A 21,231-nucleotide genomic window follows, 5' to 3' on the forward strand; every position below is an offset into this window, starting at 1 on the left:
TGGCAGACGGTGAAATATTCCATGGCGTCATTATCACAGAATAGCAGCCTTTTAGAATTAAGAATAGTCTTAATTTGCACTTCGTTGAGTTTTTCATTTACATAATGTTAGAATGCAAAGAAAATTCATACACAAAATTCACTGCTAGTTTGGCATTGAAGTTCTTGTTGAAATAACCACTGAAAGGGAAAGGATTTTTCGCTTAGCGCTCAGCTTAGGTGGCATTGGGTCAAACCTCAGATGAGAACGTATTTGCCTCTGAGTGGATGCGTGGTATGATGCATATGGTATGCCTCCAAACCCTAATCACCATTTCAGTCATTTATCTGGTGTGAATGATTTAATAGAATTTGTATAAGGGCTCTGAGAAAATGTATTCCTTTATCCAGGGCCTCATTAAAAGCGCTTGCAGTTTTAAGTCCAATGGGAGTGATCATTTTTACAGGTGCTAACTCAGCTGATGACACCATGTAAAGTCTCCAGTGTGATGGATTTCGAGATGGCAGACAGTGAGAGGTATGATCCGCGGTGCCCCACGAAGGATCCCACGTGTGATAAACACGTGCCTCCTGGTAGCAGGAAGTATACAAAGCGGTGATTGTGGAGCATAGGTCACGGTCCTGGTGAAACAGCCGCCCTTGCTGCACCGCATCCGTAAATCCCCTGGACCACAGTCCTGACACAATTAGATGAGGCTTTCCTTGGTTTCTCTGACCTTTGCCTTCACGACCTCTGGCAGCGGGTACCACCCTACCTGTGTGCTCCCATACCCTCCCTTGCCATCATCCTCTGATTCTGAAGCTCCTCCTCATTCCCCTCAGGCACATAAAATAACCTCCTGTTTCCCCTGGACATAGCAATTTCAGGCTTCTCCCTCTCCACTCCCCACCTGCAGACACACACTAGAGACCACGGCTCCGAAGGTCTGGTTCTCTAGAAAGTTCTCCCCAGTTCACTCTCCCCAAATCCATCGATCGTCTTTGTTTTCAAAACCGAGCTCTTGCTCTTATTAAATGATAACCTGGGGCATGTGACACATTGTAAGAGTTTATTTGAGCAAAATTTGATTCAAATCAGGCAGTGCCCAACTGGAAACGGTTAGGAGAGCTCCGTCACAGGAGCCTGGAAAGACATATCGAGAAGGTGAGGAAACAAAGAAAGGAAATTATTGATTGGCTGTAGCCTAAAGCGTAGTCGGCTCTTTGTGATTGGCTGTCCTTAGGTTTCCATTTTTTAACCTCAGGGCACGTGTAGGCTTAGGCTTTCGTCTAAGGTCACCAAAGCATTAGAGCCACTTCAGCCTAATGGCCTCCTTGTTTAATTAATTTAACGCTGTTTTCACACATTTCTGCTATTTGTATCTTTGTTTTCTGCAAGTTCCCTGGGAGTGGTGGCTGGATTTTTACAGACATTTATACCCTATTATCCCCATCCTTGGGCAGTAGGTAATGATGAGGTCATATGTAAAACTATGTCAAGGGAAGGACTCACTTCTCAGCTATGCTGACTCACCTGGTGCTGAGAGAACCACTTTCCAGTATCGTCAGCCATCTTTCCAGTCTCCTTTGATGTGGACAGTAGGATGGGAAATTCATCTCCCAAGAGACTTAATACAAAATTGGTCTTCCTAAATAAATAAATAAATAAAATTAAATAAAAAGCACACAGAACTGTTCTTCCGTACAGAACCAACTGTCAACGGGTGTGCGTAGCAGGGGTGAGGGCAGTGCCACGTCTTCCCTACCCGGCAGTTCATTTCAACTCGGCAGGATATAATCTATTAAGTGCAAGAGTGGAGAATAGGTCAAAAGACACAACTATAATTAAAAAAAGGAAGTTTAAGTACCAAGATAACTGCTGCAATGAAAGGTAGGACATTATCAACATCTCAAGAGGCATAAATCAAGGTAGCAGGGCTTTGGGGTGATTGAGGGGAATCTGGGCAGAATCAAGAAGTGACTTTTTAGTTGAAGAGTGAGCAGTGACTGGGGTGGGGGGCGTTTTTATCTCATTTCGACTGGTGCAGGAAAATGGAAGGAAGGTTTCTGGGGATCCTATGTCCCCGTTAGAATGAGAGGTGGGCCAAAAGGCAAGACAGCCTGTCTTTTCCCCTGGTCTGGATGGCCCCGGGACCGCTTCAGGGCATCTGTTGAGGTAAAGCGTCACACAATTAAACCGAGTCCATTCCTATTGGCTCGGTGGTACCTCCGCTCTCTAGCACCTGAAGCTGTGCTCGCCCTGTTATTGTATTGCAGAGGCTCCAAGGGAAGGAGACACGAGCCTTCGATATGTAATTATTCAGGGATTTTCAAAGAATTTCCAGCTTTACTTCCTCCCATTCACTCCAGACCCAGCAGGGTGAGTCCTATTCTGTATTCCTGGGGAAGAGGATAATTTCCCATTGTCTTCCGACTGGAGGGTTTGTCCAGGACTCTACATAACAATCAGGAGATTTCCAGGTTTTCGTTTCACATGCTTTGTGAGAAGGTTCTAAATGCTTTCTTCTTACAGAAGCTCAGGAAGTTGAGTTTCTGAGAGCTAGAGGCCAGAACTCGAGGGAAACCTCTAAATCCTGCCCTCCTTCACAGGGCTTGAACCCAAAGCCTTCTTTTGAAAATTTGAAACCAAGTCCCTCATTCCATTTATCTTCCAGAAGAGCAGGGAAAACAGGATTTAACTCGTGAGTTCTGTAACATTACCCTCTACTTGAGCATCATGCCTCAGCTAGGCGCCCAGGTGGACAGTGTTCGTTTACGGAGGGTTAAGGCAGGGCTGAGCTGTGCAAGAGGTGAGGACTTGGGCAACTGTCTTCTCCTTTCGGCCCTGGTTCTCACTGCTCCACCCGACCCAGGACTTGAAACACCAGCTCTTCTCTCTTTGTCATGGAGATATCAGATGTGGTAGAAAAAGTCAGAGAACCTCGGTTTGAATGTAAACCTTACAAACTACGTGATTCTGGGCAAGTCCTTCCTTCTGAGCCTTAATTCTCAAAATCTGTAAAATGGGCTGTTGATAATGCCCGCTTTGGTCCCCTCTAAAGGGTTGCTGTGAGATGAAAGCCGTTCGACAGTGCTGTTACAATGCAAATAGAAGTCACTGCTGTGTGAAAGTAAGTTACTACTATTTTCAGAACCTCGTCTTTGGATTTAATGTATTCAAGAGTGAGACTCTAAGCTGCTTGTTCTATGTTCTGGTTGCATCTGTACTTTAAACCTCATCAGTTATCCTGGACTTTGCCTTAATTAGAGGCATTTTCAGCAACAGCAGGAGAAAGTTATTTCTTCGGGGCTGCAGGGTATTTCTAGCTCACCCTGGCTGGCGAGGTAAATGGTAGTTACTTGGCTAAAATGGTGTGGAAGAGGGAATAAACTTACCAGCATTGGCAGGGCCGTCCCTTTTCTGCTTTAGCGACTCAGAGGTCTGGTTGTGACTCAAAGTTGGGCACTTTTGGGAGAAGGCAGTGGTGGAGGGCAGACGGTGGTCAAGCTCTGAGATTCAAGCACATCTGCCCCTTGACCACTCCCCAGCCCTCGAGGGTATAGGGTGTCTTGGCCTCCCTTCATGTATACACAGACGTCCCATAAATGTCACTGGGTACCCACTGTGTGCCAGGATCATGCTGAGCAATGGGCACACAGACTTTGAGCGAGTTGAACCCGGTTTGCCCTCTTGCTTCTTGTAGTTTAAGAGGAAAATGAATAAGTAATGTGACCAGAGAGAAAGTATCAAAGACTGCAGGCGACCTAGGGCGTTAGAGGAAGTTGGTGGAACCTAGGCTAGGTGCAGAGGGAGGCCTCTTGGAACCTGATGGATGCATAGAGTTTGGCCAGGCCAGGGGCTGGACAGGGAGGGAGGGTGAGCAGACAGATGCCAGCATTAGGGGAGGCCAGGAGGGGAGAGAGAGAGAACAGAAAGAAGTCCAGTTAGGCTTTTGGGAGTCTTTTTCTGCCTTCTCTGTGACTGTCCTTGTTGCTATTTTAATTGTGACTCCATCTGGATAAAAATGTGGGACACTGGTAACCTCTGGGTGGTTTTTCCTTAGCTCCATCTCTAGCTTTAGCTCAGGATGTCTTAGATGGGGCAGAAGGACAGAGGAGGGCAAAGTCTGACCCTAGGCTCAAGACATGTTTTTACACAGTTATAAGTCTAGTGTAAAATTCCCATGCATCTTGGTTTTCCTCCTGATGCCGGGCAGCGTGAAGAACAAGGCCATGCAAGTTGGGGTGGAGGGGGATGGGGATCCTGCCTTCTCTCGATCTACCTGCCCACCCCGACGTTGACACGGAGGAAGTGGCGGCTTGTTTACAACCCAGATCCGGTTTTGAAGGTAGGAGGAACATCCTTGTCAATTGCACAATTCAGCCGTGGCCTGTGCCTGCTCCCATCTCATGCCCAGGCGGGGGTCCTGAAGGGGTGGGGAACGGTCAGGGCTGCAAAGTCTCTTTTTACTTCACATAGGAAGAAACCAAGGCCCAGAGAGACCAGACGATCAAGGGCAAAAATCACACAGTAACTAGTTACAGAGCAGGACTAGAATCCCGGTCTCTAATGCCACCCGTGTACAATACTTCTGTCTGGGGCCTTCACAATTTGCATATGGTAATTTGATTTTACATACATTATCTCCTGATTCTCTCAGCAGTTCCGTGCAATAGGCAGGAATTAAGATCCTTATTTTGCAGATGAGAAAACTGAAGCTCGGAGAGATTGTTTGGTTATGAGGCTCACACAGTCTCAGGGTTTGCTGATTATCCACCTTAGAACAGCTTGGAAGGTAGATAATGATTACAGAGGAGGGCTTTCAAGGAGTCAATTAACCATGTTTAAGCATTCTTGCCAGTTCTCCAGTATCCACGGTGCAAATCAAAATCAAAATCAGCAAGTAGCTGGTCCTGCCCTACTAATCCTTCCCTGCAAATTGCCGTCTGAACCTCAAGCCAGCAGTCTGTGTGGGAAAAGCAGCTCCCTATCTTCAAATCCACACTTAGGGGACACGTGTTTTCTGCTGGGACTCTGACAGTCACTCCTGTAGAAAAGGTTCTCATTAAATATGTGTTGAAATAAACAATAATTGAACCATCTGCTGGGTGTTCTGACTCTAGCCATGTTCCCCTCATTTTCCCTTGGGGGGTTAAATAGGGGTCCATGTGCCTTTGCTGCTGGTCTGGGGAGGCCACAGGGTGGTCCACACCTGGTAAGGTGATGCTCACAAGGCAGTGCTGGTCCAGATGGGGAGTGAGAGCTGGCAGTGGCCCAGTGGCTTTCCCAGAGGATAAGTGATTTGCCTAGTGGGGAGAACTGGGTGGTTCTATGATTTTGGTGGGATGGACAGAAAAGCTGGGGGAGAAAAGCAGGGCTGCGAGGAGGTAGGGGACTGCAGAACGCGACGCCAGGTCCCCAGCAAGTCTGGCATGGGGTATGGGAGGGTGGTAGAAGACTGGATTTAGGGAGGCAAGGAAAGGCTGTCTTTCCTTTGTCAGCTTGTCACCAGGGGTGGTGCTAGGTAGCGGAAGGGGGTCTGCTAAGCTAACTGGAGAGTCCTAGAGGGCAGGGGTAGGACGAGGAGCATTTGGGGGCACTGAAATGACCATCCCCTCCTCCCTGTAAACCGAGGGCTTGCATGCAACTCTAGAAGTAGTCTCTCCTTCAGTCCTGCTTCCTCTGTCTTATCAAAAACCAGGGTTTTGGGCTTCCCTGGTGGCGCAGTGGCTGAGAGTCCGCCTGCCGATGCAGGGGATACGGGTTCGTGCCCCGGTTCTGGAAGATCCCACATGCCACGGAGCGGCTGGGCCCGTGAGCCATGGCCGCTGAGCCTGCACATCCAGAGCCTGTGCTCCGCAGCGGGAGAGGCCACAACAGTGAGAGGCCCGCGTACCGAAAAAAAAAAAAAAAAAACACCAAAGGAAAAAAAACCAGGGTTTGAGTCCAGAGCACAGTGAAACATAAAATGAAACAGAGGACAGGCCTTGGCTGCTCCCACAAACCTGCAGAAAAACATTGACCTTAGGTTTGCTTCTGCAGTTCCAACAGCAGTTTTATCTCCTTGTGTTTCAAAGAAGGTCTGGATCTTCCAGCTGCATGTAGGGTTGATTTAAAGTGCGTCCTTCCCACTCTTTGAGTGTCTGCCCCCACTGCCCCCAGTGGCAAGCTTTACCCCCTTGGGAAGGGGACTTGCAGCAAGCAGGGTTGGCTGTGGGCTGAAGGGATTGGTGTGTGTGCCCGTTTTGGGGGTGAGGTAGGGTGGCTCAGTGTTCGTTCACCCAGGAGGGGGTCACAGGTAAGCCACTGTGCTGGGGTCATGCGTCCCGCGCGGGTGTTCTGTGTGCAAGGAACCATTGTATAACTGTGTGATTGTTGAGGTGTGGCGAGTCCCTTGTCGGACGTGCCCTTGCTTTTAGTGCCTCTGTGCCGGATGTATATTTACTGTGCTCCGAGCAGGGGCAGTTTAGCTCGATCAAGGGTAGTTTTGGTGCCCAGAGTTATTGAAACTGTGTGAGTTGCACCACGGGGGCGGGTTCATCTGGACTCTAACGTGCCCGCCGCGTCCTCGGAGCTAATTTTCTCTGGCTGTCCGCGCTCCCCCGGAGGTGGGGATGCGACAGGGGGCGGGCGAGGTGGTCGTGTGGCGGGACAGGAGGCTGTGCAGTCGGGAGAGGAGACCGGCCGCGGTTGAGGACGACCTCGACGCGACCCGGTAGAGGAGGCGAGAACTCCAGGGAGGACGGGCGAGCCCCACGCGACTCCCGGTTGCCGCAGGGCGCACGGGCGACGAGTAGCGCCTGCCAGGGGACCGGGCCGCGCGCCCGCTGCCTTGACTTCCCCATCCCCTCGCGGAGGAGGGGCCGCAGCGGAGAAAGTGCGCGAAGGGGCCGCGGCGGCGAGCCTCCCACGTGACGGGGCCGCGCCGAGCAGAGCGGGACCCGGCGGCGGCGGGCGCAGCAGGGCGGCCTGGAGCCCCGGGAGCGGCGCGCGCGGCCCCGGCCGGCCGGCGTCCCGGCCTCGCGCTGCACATTCTCTCCTGGCGGCGGCGCCACCTGCGGTCGCGTTCGCCCGAACATGGCGACACGGAGCAGCAGGAGGGAGTCGCGACTCCCCTTCCTCTTCATCCTGATAGCGCTGCTGCCGCCCGGGGCTCTCGGCGAGGTCTGGCCGCCGACGCTGCCCGGCGGCCGCGCGCCTGGGCCCCAGGATCGGGGCTTCCTCGTGGTGCGGGGCGACCCGCTCGAGCTGCGGCGTGGGGCGCGCGGGGCGCCCCGGAGGGCGGACGAGAAGCCGCTCCGGAGGAGACGGAGCGCTGCCCTGCAGCCCGAGCCTATCCAGGTGTACGGACAGGTGAGCGGTCGGCCCCCGCCTTCCCCCGGCTCTCTCCTCTCCCTGTGCCGCCTCACCCCCGCATCCATCCTTGGCTGTCGCCTCCCAGGTGCAGGCACCGCTGGGGACTTCCCGGCTGGCGTTTGTTTTTTTCCCCTCCTCACATAGGAGTACAACCGTCAGCACTTGAATCGCCTTGATCTTTCCTTCTTCCTGTCGATTTTAGCAAACGGATTCCAGGGCACTCGCGGGGTGCACTGCCTGTTTCCCCGGGGTGTGTGCTTACCGGTGGAGTTTCCGGCAGGTATCAGAGGGGTGCAGCTTCATTTTACGTGTGGATAAAAAACGGGCTTTCTTTCGTGTATCATCAGTTAGCAGCCGAGGCGAGCACCCTGCAGATGCAGTACATTTACCCAGAACCGTCAGAGGAGGGGGTTTCCACACTTACCGTTTTTAACCACAATTAAGGTGGGCAAACCTGAAAGCTTACTCTCTGGGTATAGTCCAAGCAAGAGGGGTGTGTGTGAGTGTGTGTGTGTGTGTGGGGGGGGGGCTGAATTTTTTTTATTTTGGACAGGAATATCCCTCATGACACTTGGGAATTTGAAAGACTGCAATAATTTGGTGGGCATTATTATAAAGTAAGTGATTTATTTCTATCTAGGCAATGGATTTAATTAGATCATAAGGAACATGAATTTCATTTTTATGGCAGGACTTACTTCTGGCAATTACAAACCGAGTTTGTGGGTTAGTATCAGCGCTGGCAAAATTAATTTGTCTGTGTTATTGCCTCATGAGACTCGCAGTCCTATGGTTGAGACTGACATCAGCAAAACTGGAAGGTCGGGGGGGGGGAGAAAAAGTGGGACCAGTGGAGGTGGTCAATTACACGATTTCTAGAGTCAAAATATTCCCTTCAAAGTAGAAATTAAAGGATTAGTCTGAATTCTGCCTCTCTTCACTGATTTTCCTTTAGCCGTTTCTTCAAGAAATATACAGAGTTAAATGTTCAACCCTTGGAGCCAGGAAGAACGTTATAAACCATCTTCCCTATTGTGCCATTTTGTTGATGAAGCCACCAGAGCTGGGAAAGGTGAAGTGACTAGCCCAGGGTCACATGGGGCAGGGTTGCTTGCTCTTTAGTTTTTGTCTGCATTGTCTCAGTGACCTTCGAGTGATCAAATAGTCGCCCTCTCTTTATACGGTGCTTCTTAAATAACTTTTTTCTAAAGTAAAATGTATTGGTAAGAGAGGGGATAGGGATGGAGGTGAGAGGATGGGAGCATTTGCCTTCCATCCACCATCAGCTCCTGGGCAAGAGCGTGTACCAGTGGGCATACAACTGCTGGTGGGCATGGGCTGCAGGAGCCTGCCTGTTTGGCTCCCTCGTGGGTCCAGATCCTTGTTCCCTTCCCCACCCCCATCTGAAACTTCTTTTTTGTATTGTTGAAAGAAGTCAGCAAGGTCCTTGCTCCCCACAGGGATGCCAGCGTCCTGATGGAGGATGGGGGAGGGAGAAAGAGAGGCTCCCTTGTTCCTTGAGCCTTCCCCATCAGCCCAGCTCTGCTGTGGGCTTGAGTCAGCTTTCTGGGGGCTGGGAGTGGAGAGCCGCAGGAGACGGTCCCTTCCGGAGCTCAGGTCCCTAACATCTATAGTCTGGGCTGCGGGAAGAGCTTCCTGGTCGCAAAAATATGCACACAGGTGCCATTTCTTCCTTGGGTTTGGTTTGTGAAAGCTCCTGGGGTTTTGGGGACAGTTAAAGATGAACTGTGTTCTTCTTGGGAGTGACTAAAAAACGCTCGGCTTTTATATTTCTGAGCCAGATTGAGTTTGGTTCAGTGGAAGGTTGGAGAACTAGCCCTCGGACTCATAATGAGGAATTCCTACCAAGGGTGAGGACCCAGAGCAGTGTTTTTTCTTCTCCGAGGCCTCCCCCCTGTGCCATTGTTCTTGGCTGCCCTGAAGCTAATAAAACTGGGATTAACTTGAGTCTGTAAGGATTTGAGTTAGAGAGAAGGAAGGACTTCCCGGTCCTGGGCTTTCTGCTACAAACACTGTCTGGTGCAGACCCTTTAGACTGCAAGCACAGGAATCAGTAACTGAAGGGGTTTGGCGTGTCCCTCTTGGAGCTCTGGAGGGCCGCCCAGCTATTTGGAACAATCTTTCTAGCAAAGATGCCCATTTGCCTCTGTTTTCCCTGGGACAGACCTGGTTTTTACGTTATCCCTGATGGTTATGAAAAGTGCTGTGTTCACTCAAAAAAGTGTCAGGATGCAGACTATAAATTAGATGGCCATTCTGCTTCTAGCCCTAAGCCAATTCCCATGTTATACTCCCCCCAGTCTCTGCCCTTTAACTTTGAAATGTAAGGAATTGCCATGTTTTTCCATAGTGTCACTTGAATTCAGTGTGATTCTATATAGGGATGGGGGTGCAGATGAGGGGGTGGGGAGAGTTTTCATCCCTGCTTTCAGAAAGCTTAGAATTTAAGGAGGAGATAAAGCAGATGCAAATATACAGGCATGGAAATGTACCAGACAGGGACAAGGAAACATGGACGTGATTCACCAGCCACAACTCTTCAGTGGGGTGTGAGTGGGTTGTTTGATATGGGAGGGCATGGGAGATGGAGTGATAAAGGGTCAGTGGGCTCAGACACTCTGCAGCTTCTCGCTCTCTGACCTTTGAGTGAGGTTAAGAGGATGCCTGGCAGCACAGATTAGGGCTGGAAGCAGAAACTGTCTGACGGAAGAAGCCCCAGGGGTGATGTTCAGGCCACCAGCTCCAGGGAGGGGAGCAGGAGGGCTTTTGCATCTGAGAAAGAGCCCTGTGTTGCAGTCAGTGTCAGTTCTTTTTCTCTGGCTCTGCTAACCTATGGAGTAAACTAGGCTTAGTTGTGTCCCTTCTAAAACAGGCCAGACCCAAGAAGGGGGATTCCAGCATTCTTGTCACACTGGATTTCCTCCTGATTTTATGTCAGCTCCGTGCCTCTGTGCCACCTGCTTTTCCCTCTGCCTCAAATGGTCCTTCCCCGTTTCTTTCTTTGCTTGCAAAACCCCTCTTCCATTTTTCAGCATCCAAGGAGTACCTCTTAGTATTCCCAGGCTCTGGTGGGAAGAGTTCTTTTGAGCTTGGTAACAGCACTGACTGCCTGGTGTTCTAATTGCTTGTTTAACTGTTTCATCTCCCTGTTTGCTCCTTGAGGGCATGGATCAAGCCTCTCCTCTGTGTCCCTGGCACTCGGGAGGCCCTTAATGAATATTTGTGGACCAGCTGCCCACCTGGAAAGAGAAAGGCCTAGAGGGTAGGAGGCACATCCAAGTTGCAGGAAAGGTATTTATAAGGAGGACTGTCGTGAGCCCACAGTGGAGAGTGGAAGTCAGTTGGCTCAGGATGTGGGTCTGGGAGCCCTGATTTTCCTGTGCTATTTTGGGGTTTATTTTGAATGAAGAGCTGGGATTCTATCGTACAGAAGCCTCCCTTTTAGGGCTCTCATGGTATTGCTAATGGTATTGTTTTGGGGAAAAATCCTTTGGAATGAAGCGCAAAGCCTAACAGGATTTACAGGTTTATTTTCCTTCCAATGAGCTCTCTCTTCATAATTCCAGCTTTTTAGAGTCCAGGGAGTATTCAGTGTCCTGATTTGAGACTGAAAATAAAGTGTCTGTTACAGCACAAGGCCCTGAGACAAAGAGCCTCCTTTGGGGGTGGAAGACTGTGTAGCTTTAGATCTCTTTGGGGTAGATTCTTGTATGATACACTTGCTTGGGAAAGAATTGGCTGGTTGATTCTGAAGTTAGGATGTTTGACCTGTATGCTTCCAAAAGATGAGAAGGCAAAGCATTTGCGGTTTCAGGTTGGCTTCTTCTGCAGAGGCGAAGGGTTCCTTGGCGTTTGGGGTTGGCTCGATCATGGGTGTGACCTTGAAAGACTTCCTGATCTCACTTGGCATCTCTTCTTGGGCACAGTTCTTGGCTCGGTGTCTGGCCACTGTTTAATAGCTTGCCTGTCTTGGGGCGTGGCAGGTGGAGGCTTTGAGAGGTGGAAGGGATGGGAGGAAAACGGACAGGGAACAGGAGTGAGGAGATGGGGAATGAAAAGGTGAAATGTAAAGCCATGCAGGCCCTTTATTTAGCTTTCAGTAGGTAATGCATATTTGCAAAACAATATTTGAACAGAAGAGTATGTAGTGAGAAGTAAATTTCTCTCCCTTATGTGACCCCATTCACCCAGTGTCCACGGTCATCAGTTTTTTGTACGTCCTTCCAAAAACATTCTACACATATGTAACATATATGGACATAAAATTTCAAACTTGAAATATCAGCGGCTTTCTATTATCCCCAGCCCCTGATATCATGAATAATGACATCAGCTCCAAAATATATTTATGGCATAATTACTGTCAATGGGAAGGGAGCTACCTGAAGTGTCATAGTATAAAATAGATTGTTACTTTTCCTCCAGGCCAGGGTGGGAAATACCAGTCCACCTCAAGGATTCCGGCCAGCCAGGGCCAGGAGAGCAGCATTACGTAGCCCTCCTGTCACTTGGAAAGGTGCTGGAGGGCAGTTCCCTAGAGATATAGAGCCCAGGTTTGTGAGAACATCAGAATACTGAGATCACGGATCTTGGCTTTAACTCATGTTCTTTTAGAAAATGTCTTCTTTAGATTCTGGAAAGTGGAGTCAATAGTATGCTTAATAAACTGCTTTGAGACCTGGGATCCAGGAGGCAGATTCTAACAGCAGTGAACATCCCAAAGCAAAAAAATGGATGCTGTAGGAACATTTCATTGTCGTATTTTGGGCTGTTCCTCCTTCGAGATGACAGCCATCTTGGTAGTGTCATTGTTTCATCCGAGGGCCAAGGATGGATGGAGACAAGCCTTGTACTGTCCCCTGTAATGGACAGACACAGGACCATGCAGGTAATCTGGAGAGCCCGTAACCCAAAGAATAACCTATTTGCCTTTGCTATGTATTTATTTAGTGTTTTTTTTTTTTTAAGGATCAGTTTACCTTCCTGATTAAATTTTGCTTAGGTGAATATTAAAATGAGTTTGCAGTCTTTGAGCAGCTGATAGGCAAAATGACTGGCCTACATGTGTTAGGGAAAGCCAGTTTGGAGTTTAGAATTTTTGATAATAATTCAGATGTAGATAATTTGAGAGTTGACCACGTAGAAATATATCAAAACAAGGTATTATAGTAACCTTTCCTCCATTTTTAGGTTCAGGTGTGATGGAACGTAAAGGAGAGCTCACTGCATTTTCGTTTGCATATTTCATTAGTATTTCAGCAGACGTGGTCTGGGCTGCAGGGCTGAGGCATCTTTGTCGAGCACAGAACCTTCCTGTGCATTCCCTAGCTATGCCGGAATCTCTTGGCACGTGGCATATTCAGTCCAGCCGTGTAAATGCAGAAATCAACTTCTCTCAGTTTAAAATGAGCTGCAGTTAATTTCGACCTAATTGACTGGTTTATCGACCTGTGAACCTTGGGTCTTCGAAGTAGTGGCACGGGCAGCCTTCTAGCATCCAAGTGGCTGATGATGCTGTAAATCAGAGAAGGTGGGCGGACTGCTGATTAAGGTCAAGATTGGATTTCCTCCCGTGTTATTGTGAGACCCTCAACTTTTTATTGTAACATGAGGCATGCTCTGAGCGTTTTGGGCTGGGTTCCATAAAAATAGGACTTCATAAGTCACATGACTTTTGTAGTCCTGAACACAACAGGGAGTTAAAAATAATTACAAAATTCTGTTTTCCACTGCGTAGTTGTTACTAATCATGGTAACATCCATGGTCGTGTCACCGCTTCTGGCCAGGAGCTGGAAGGGTTTATCTTCCTGACCTCGTGTCAGGTCTTCTCTTCAACGGATCTTCCCGCCATGACGGAAATATTCTGGATCTGTGCTGGCCAGGGTGTCCACTAGCCATCTGTGGCAGTTGAGGCTTGACATGTGGCTGGTATGACCGAAGAATTGAATTTATTTTCCTTTCATTGAATTTTCATCGAGTTAAATTTAAGTTTAAACGGCCCCATGTGGCCCTTGGACAGCATAGCTTTAAGCGGTTGTGTGAAGTTCCCTTTCCCAGTGGTGGCAACTGGTGCTTCACCCGGGGGAGAAGCTTGTAGCCACAGCAAGGCCTGTCTTTGTTTCCACCACAAACAGGGGAGGGAAAGCGAGAGTTGAGGGCTGCTGGCTGCCAGGTTGAGTGTGGGGAAGACCCTGGCCTTTCTTTCCCGGGTAGGGCTGCATCAGGGGGTGTGATGGAAGGTGCCGTGGGTGCCCTGTTCATCTTAGCAGCTGCCTCTGCACAGCTGTCTCCTCCCATCAGGGACCTGGGCACTGAAGGCTGACCTGTGTGCCTTCACTTTTGCTGTGGCTTTGCCCAGACAGCCCACGCGGCCCGGGCGGTGTGCAGACGCTGCGCATCTGTTTAGCCGAGAAAGCTGTACCTGGTGCCTTAACGTGGGGGCCGCCTCCCCACCCCCGCCCTCCGCTTCCTGGGCTCACCTTGTCTTCCCTCAACGCAGCCAGGTCTGTCTTCCGTCCCTGCAGCCCTGCAGGCTGGCGTGAAGACAAACAGTGTGGGCGTGTGGGCGTGGGCGTGTGGTCTTCATCACCGCCTGGGACCCCCGCCTCCCGCCGGCCCTCTAACCCCGCCCGCCGCTGCAGCTGCAGGCGCTCGGCTCGGCAAATTGGGACCCTTCACCATGATTTATCTCCAGTCCCCTGAATTAGATTAAAAACACCACTACAAATTCTCAGAAAGGCAGGCTGACGTGATTACGTCTCAGATTGGAGTGGCAGACAAGGGCAATAAAAAGATGTACTTGTTATCTTATATTCGTGTTTTGTGCTGTGTAGGGACCAACGTGTGCTTTATTATCTCCCTCCCCCTCCCTTTGTTTTTGTTTTTTAACCAATATTGCATCTTTTATTTAGAAAAGAGAATAGCCTGTTGAATAGAAACCCTCTGCCCCCAGATAACTGGATTGAAGGGGGGAAGATGGCTGGGTTGATTCTTCCATAAATAAATGAGGGTTTGAGCCAATGGGTGGGTCGTGAATGGAGATTTTAATGTGTTAGCTGGGACTGAGGTGAGATCCAGTCTACTTTGATGGTCTGGGGAGCTGAATAGTGTCAGGGTGAAATTCTTCACTCTTAGGAAACCTCTGTGTCCAGAAGAAATTGGGAGAAGCTGGTATAATCTGATGGAGCTTGGAGGGCCGGGGTTAAAAATAACCCTGGAGTAAAAGCCAGTTTAGGGACTGTCTCTGGGGAGCCTGGCGTGGGTACATCTGAGAAGAGCCATGTATGGGGGAGGGGCCCAGATAGTAAAGGACTCTATTTCTCTGTTAGCCCAGAGGATACAGGCAAGACGTTTCCATGTGGGTCTATGCCAGGGGCCTGGGGAGAAGACCTGCCCCAGGGTCCCAGCAGAGGAAGCTGCCCATGGCAGGGAGTGGGGACAGCGGACAGAGGTGGGTGGGTGGGGCCTGTGAGGCTGGGGGAGGGTTTGGAAGAGACTTGAAATGTTTTAAAGCTGTGCTCCATTAATTGGGTAACATGAGACTGTGTACCTATAACTTACCTCGTCTGTATATATTTAGTTCCCTGAAGTTCTCTGAATAGTTCTTTAAAAAAAATCCTGCAGTTAACTGTGCACGTAGTTTGCTGGATTGGACGAGGTGTGCTGCTGTGGAGGTGATGCAGGGGTTCCTGCAGAAACAAGCCTCGGACCTGGAGAGGGGAAGAATTCGGGAGTGGATGTGGAGAGCTGGATGGAGGAGAAAGGCTGTCCTCACAGGGTTGGGGAGTTAAGCTGCGTGGGGGTGGGGCCCGAGGGGCTTCTGCCCTCCTGGTAGCAGAGGCATCTCACAGGACTGAAAGGTTGACCTTGCTGTTGTGTTTAAACCACTGGTAAGGTGAGGTCTTGAGGCGTTTGGTTCTGGGATGTCATGTAAATATTTTCCCCTTGGGGCGAGGGAGATGCTAGAAATCAGTGCCACCTCTGTGTTGGATGGTTCGTTGGAGCCTTGGGAACCAGAGCTTGGGTTTTCCCAGGTTTCGAATCTTGGTTGTGGAGTGAGGGGAAGGCTGCCTGAGCGCAGGGCTTGGCCACAACTGTCTTCTTTTTTTAAAATAAATTTATTAATTTATTTATTTTTGTCTGCCTTGGGTCTTCGTTGCTGCGCACGGGCTTTCTCTAGTTGCGGTGAGCGGGGGCTACTCTTCGTTGCAGTGTGTGGGTTTCTCATTGCAGTGGCTTCTCTTGTTGTGGAGCACGGGCTCTAAAGTGCAGGTTCAGTAGTTGTGGCACACGGCCTCAGTAGTTGTGGCTCACGGGCTCTAGAGCGCAGGCTCAGTAGTTGTGGCACACGGGCTCCATAGTTGTGGCACACGGCCTCAGTAGTTGTGGCTCGCGGGCTCTAGAGCACAGGCTCAGTAGCGGTGGTGCACAGGCTTACTTGCTCCATGGCATGTGGGATCTTCCTGGACCAGGGCTCGAACCCATGTCCCCTGCATTGGCAGGCAGATTCTTAACCACTGCGCCACTAGGGAAGTCTCCATGACTGGCTTCTGAGCTTGACCCGGACGTACAGTGTTTCACCAGTTTATGTATGTTGTTACTTCCTGCTCTCAGGCCTCAGTGTTCCAACCCTGATGCTGCTCATGGTAGTTGTTGATATGCTGCCATTTTGTGAAGAATATGGTTTATTTTGGTATAAAGACCATACCAGTAACAAGAGGAGATAACGTTTTAGCATTTTGAAGTTTATGAAATATATTCATGGATAAGATCTCTTTTGATTTGAAGGTGAGCCTTATTTGTTTATTTAAAAATTTTTTTTTAGCAATATGAAAGGAAGTCTTTATTTGTTTTCTAGGGAGGACTAGTTGCCAGGATCACTATTAAAGACTAAATCTTAATAAGAGGCATCCATACATTAAAAAAATCCCGGCACATATTTTTATTCTGTAATAATTTTGTCTCTCTCCCCTTTTGACATCCCTAAGAAATCCACTTTGCCAAAGAATAACTTTCCCCCTGCAGAGCTTTTCCAGTACATGTCAACACAGTGAATTTTCCCTCCTTTGTAAATAAAGCAGAAGTATCCAGGGCACCTTCTGTGGCCAGGCTGGTGGGCAGCTGGGATGTTGCTGCCATTCTGGTTGGCAAGACCCTGAATTGTGTGGCTGTTGCTCATAGGGTGGTGCTGGTTCGAGCAGAACTTTCCACTGGCTCTGTGGTGTCACACATCTTCAGGGCAGCCTTATTATTATTCTCAGTTCACAGATGAGTATCTTGAGGCTCCAAAAGGCGAAGGGACGTCCCCCAAGTTGTGCAGCCCATCAGTCGGCGAGACCAGGACTCAAACCCAAGCCTCTGACTTGTCTCAGATTTACGGTGGCACCTTTCCCTCTTCTAAATATTCCAGTGAAAGCCTTGCTTTCAGCCGGGGGTCCGGTGGCTGTGACCTCTTTTGTTCCCCTTCAAAACCTAGAGAGCTCATATAATGCCACCCTTTCCTTGGCTCTCCTGGCTACACCAGTTTACTTTTAACTTTTCAAATTTGTCAAGTTCCAGGTCCCTGCCCGCTCCTGGATTTCGCTCTGTTCTTCCTCTGGATCTGTCTTTTCTGTTCTCCATCCCTTTTGCCCTGGACTCCTCCCTCTTCATCCTTGTGGTACCCACTGGGGGTCTTGTCTTCAGTGCAGCCCTGCACTTGGTTATGCCCCCCCGGCTCCCACATTTAACATCTGTAAGTATTATTCATGAAATTAATTGTTTAACGTTTGTTTCCCCTACTGATTTAAGAGTCATGAGGCAGGACCTAGAAGTCTGCTGTTTTTTTAACACCTAGTAGAGCACCTGGTATGTAGTAAGTGCTCAGTAAATCTCTACTGAATGAATGAGGTGGGGGGCTATTTATGGTGGAGCTGCAGAGCCCAAGTGGAGGGTCAGGGAAAGTGGATGTTCCGGAACCATCCTACACAGGTGAATCCTGATTTAAGGCTAGTCCTGGTTCAGTGTGTCCAGCAGCCCGTAAACACCAGTGAGGGGCTTGCTGTGCTCTCAGTGCTGTGTGCCCCACTCTGCGGTCCTGGGTTTTAAGGCAGATGGAAACCCCACCTCTAGATCTTTCTTTGGGTTTAACCCCGTCTGCAAGGTGTGGAAGGTGGTTTAGATGTTCCCTGAGGTTCCTTCTGGCCCAGATAGTTTCTTCTTTTTCTTACTTGCCAACTGGTGAATTAAGGGGTGATTATTTTCATGACAAAGAGATTTTTCACAGTTTTTTTTTTTTTTATAGGGAGCCCTCCCAGAGCAGCAGAGCGGGCTATTTGCTAAATGACAAAGTGGGTTTCACCAGGAGGGAGTGGTAGATAGAGGTGGATCCTACTTGCCGAAGATTAATCAAAACTAAAGTCTCTCCGAGCTGATACTGTAAGTCAGGAAGAGGCATATAAATAAATCTAAAGAGAGCTCATTACTCGAGTTAAGGAGATTATAGTGAAATGCTAAGTGTTTTAGTCTGAGGTCTTTCTCCCTTTGTTTCCTTGTCTGTGAAATGGGCAGCCTGCATCGATCAGAGAAGTAGTTAACGAATTCTCTGGGTGAAGCATCAGTGAGATGAGTGGAGAGGCCGGGACAGGGCCTCTCTGCAGGGAGCTGTTAAACTAGATTTCAGCTCTCCTTCGGAGGTGGAGAGTCCAGGGAGGGAAATGAGCTTACTAAATATAGTGGGAACACAGTCTCAAAAGGGGACATGGAGGGGCGATTTGCATAACCAGCATTTAGGTCGTGCAAACAGATGGTCTGAGAAACCTTGTTATGCTTGGACCTTGCGTGTCTGTCTTTGGTTTCCTCAGGTCCATCCTGCAGTTCCGATGATTTAGCTTCTACGTCTGTCCTTGCAGCTGAAGGACAGGATATTTGTTTTACACTTCACTGTAGAATTTTAAAAATGCTTCTTTGTATTTCACTGCTAGTGAGGCAGTGGAATGAACCAGGCTGCCTTATTTGTCCTTCTCATCCTGTGTTCTGGAAAGAAGGAGTGGTGAGGACTACAGGCTGTGGGTGTCTAGGACATCCTGATCTTTGGGTTTGACCAATTTGAGAGACATGATGGCAGAAGAAATGAATGGAGATGGCATGAGACCCCTTGCATTAAGGGCCCCCATCCTTCTGAATAAGACTCAATGACTATACAGATTTTGGTGGGTTTTATTGTAAATTTCTTATTACTTGTCAGACTTGTCCGCTGATTTCCCCCAGAAGTGCTCTGTGTACTCTTTTTTTTTTTTTTTTTTTGCGGTACGCGGGCCTCTCACTGTTGTGGCCTCTCCCGTTGTGGAGCACAGGCTCCGGACGCGCAGGCTCAGCGGCCCTGGCTCACGGGCCCAGCCGCTCCGCGGCATGTGAGATCTTCCCGGACCGGGGCACGAACTCGCGTCCCCTGCATCGGCAGGCGGACTCTCAACCACTGTGCCACCAGGGAAGCCCCCTGCTCTGTGTACTCTTGACAGGTGAGAAGTGAGTAAAGATCCCCAAAGGGTACCTAGCCCTTAGTGGGCCTCAGTGTATAAGCGATCACCACCTTCCACAACAAGCAATTTCTTTGTCTTCCTTCTATTTCTAACAACCCAGAGCTTGGAGCTTGGGTGGCAGCAGCTTCTTGCCCCTTTCTGAAGAGTGAAGCAAAACACTTAACCTCTTTGGAACGCCAGGGCCTGCCAGGAGACTGAGACAATGTGTGGGTTGACGGGGACCCAGGTGATGACTGTTGTGAACTGCGAAGTGGATGCTAGCCCTGAGCCTATGGCCATTGCTCCAGCCAGGGACCAGGGACCAGGGACCAGGCCCGCAGGGATGCTGTGGCTTTGCAGATGCCGCTTACGGCATTTTGAAGGATTGCTTTGACCAGAGACCCACTCCTCAGCCTGCCTTCTCCATGACTCACCCGAGCTGCATCTTTTGGTAGCATGAAGGACCGAGGTGGGGGAAAGAAGAATTTCTTACGAGTGGGAGCTCCTAGGTATTGCATCAGCAATTGAGAAGTGTAAGGTTCTTTGCAGGTCATAGACAGAGGCTTTTAAAAAAATTGAGATGAAATTCACGTAACATGAAAGTAACCACCTTAAAGGGAACAATTCAATCCGGTGGCCTTTAGTACATTCACGATGTTATGCCACCACCACCTCTATCCCGTTCCAAACCATTTTCTTTTTTTTTTTTTTTAATTTTTAATTATTTTTTTGCGGTAAACAGGCCTCTCACTGCTGTGGCATCTCCCGTTGCAGAGCACAGGCTCCAGACGCGCAGGCTCAGCGGCCATGGCTCACGGGCCCAGCCGCTCCGCGGCACGTGGGATCTTCCCGGACCGGGGCACGAACCCGTGTCCCCTGCATCGGCAGGCGGACTCTCAACCACTGCGCCCCCAGGGAAGCCCCCAAACCATTTTCATCACTCCAGAATAATGCCTCTTACCCTTTAGACCTTCACTCCCTATCCCCCCTCCCCCCAGCCCCTGGCAACCCGCAACCTGCTTTCCGTCTCTCTGGATTTACCTGTTCTGGATATTTCGTATAAGTGGGATCACGTAACAGGTGACTTTCGTGTCTGGCTTCCTTCCCTTAACGTGATGTTTTTGAGGCTCCTCCATGTTGTGGCACACGTCAGTAGATCATAGGGTTTTAACAGCTACCCAGGACACCCAAAGACAAACCCTCACGGAAAGAGTGAGTCTTCCAGCCACTGTCATTCACGTTCTGCCAGGAGGAAGGGAGTGAACTAGATTCCTCGTTCCCTAAATAAGCTACGTTAGAGACACCAGGGGCGTGTCCTTTAAAAATACCGATTCCTGGGCTCCAGTCAGAGGGTTCTGAATCAGTAGGACTGGGGTGGGGCCTCTCTGGGGTCTCTGGTTGTTAGCTGGGTTTGGGACCCCTGAACCGGGTGGCCTGTGGGGGGGCTACCTTGACTCTTAACGATCTGCCTGTGATCTGCGCAGAGGCCTGAAGCTGCGACCCCGATGCTGTTCGTTGTTTATGAGGCAGTTTCTCTGTGCAGAGACTTCTGTGGCATGCGATTTTCCTGTTTGCCTTCTGAGGGGGAGGCGTTGGGCCCCCTCCCTGCCGCTTTATTACAGCTCCGATGAATTGTGGCTCATTTATCGAGCTCCAGCTACGGCCTGTGAGCTGGAGATCGGAGAGGGAAGGTTGTTCACGCCCCGGGGTTGTAGTTCCAGCTGACTGCACATCAAGGTTACGTTGTTGTCGAAAAGCCACCCTCCCAATGGCTCTCACTCCCTCCCAGACTGGTGTCTTCTGGGTCCGTATGTGCCCACTCCTCTCCATGCGGTCTTTGGGACCCGAGTGAGCAAGGCTGATAGGAGTGATCCGGAAATCGGGAAGCCTGCAGCTGCGCCGGAGGGCTGGTGATGGGGGAGGCTAGGGGCTGAAGCCAGGAGGAAATCCCTGGTGATGGAAGAGGACCCAAACGAACCGGAAACCACCCACAAAGTGCAGGGACCCAGCACTGGCCCCTGCAGGTGTCGATCGCTGGGGGCCACTCTTGCACCTCTGGTTGCCTGGTCCCTGTCCATGGAGGGCCTGCTTTGACAGCTTCCCTTTCTCCTGGGGTGGGGACGAGGGGATGGAGACCAAGGGGAGATGCAGAGGCGGAAAGTGAGGCCAGAGAGCGCGATGATGTCTTTGCCTTAGTAAACCGGACAGCTTGCCAGCCTGCCTGGTGCGTGGTGGATTCCCACAGCTGACTCTGCACTGTGCTGTGGGGGGGTGGGCACCTGGGCTTTAGTGGGGATCAGCCTCAGCCAGGCAGGCAGCTCCCCAGGGAGTTACCCCTTGACCAGGAGGTGCGCAGCGCGCGCTGACATCCCGCCA

At 50.1% G+C, this 21,231-nt stretch overlaps 1 protein-coding gene across 2 annotated transcripts in view; it reads left to right on the top strand.

The window, feature by feature from the left end:
• The window catches only part of SORL1 (sortilin related receptor 1), a 258,242-nt gene that overhangs the window by 90,219 nt on the left and 146,792 nt on the right, over positions 1–21,231 (top strand). Inside the window, exon 1 of one of the 2 annotated variants that reach the window (XM_030839654.2) lies at positions 7,038–7,332. The exons of the other annotated variant lie outside the window; for it this stretch is intronic. Coding sequence (XP_030695514.2) covers positions 7,057–7,332 — 276 coding nt within the window. The 5' untranslated portion in view covers positions 7,038–7,056. Of the gene's footprint in view, positions 1–7,037; positions 7,333–21,231 lie in introns of those variants that run through there. 2 annotated transcript variants of the gene reach the window in all.

This window comes from Globicephala melas, chromosome 8 (assembly GCF_963455315.2).
Source record: "Globicephala melas chromosome 8, mGloMel1.2, whole genome shotgun sequence".
Taxonomy (NCBI): Eukaryota; Metazoa; Chordata; class Mammalia; order Artiodactyla; family Delphinidae; genus Globicephala; species Globicephala melas.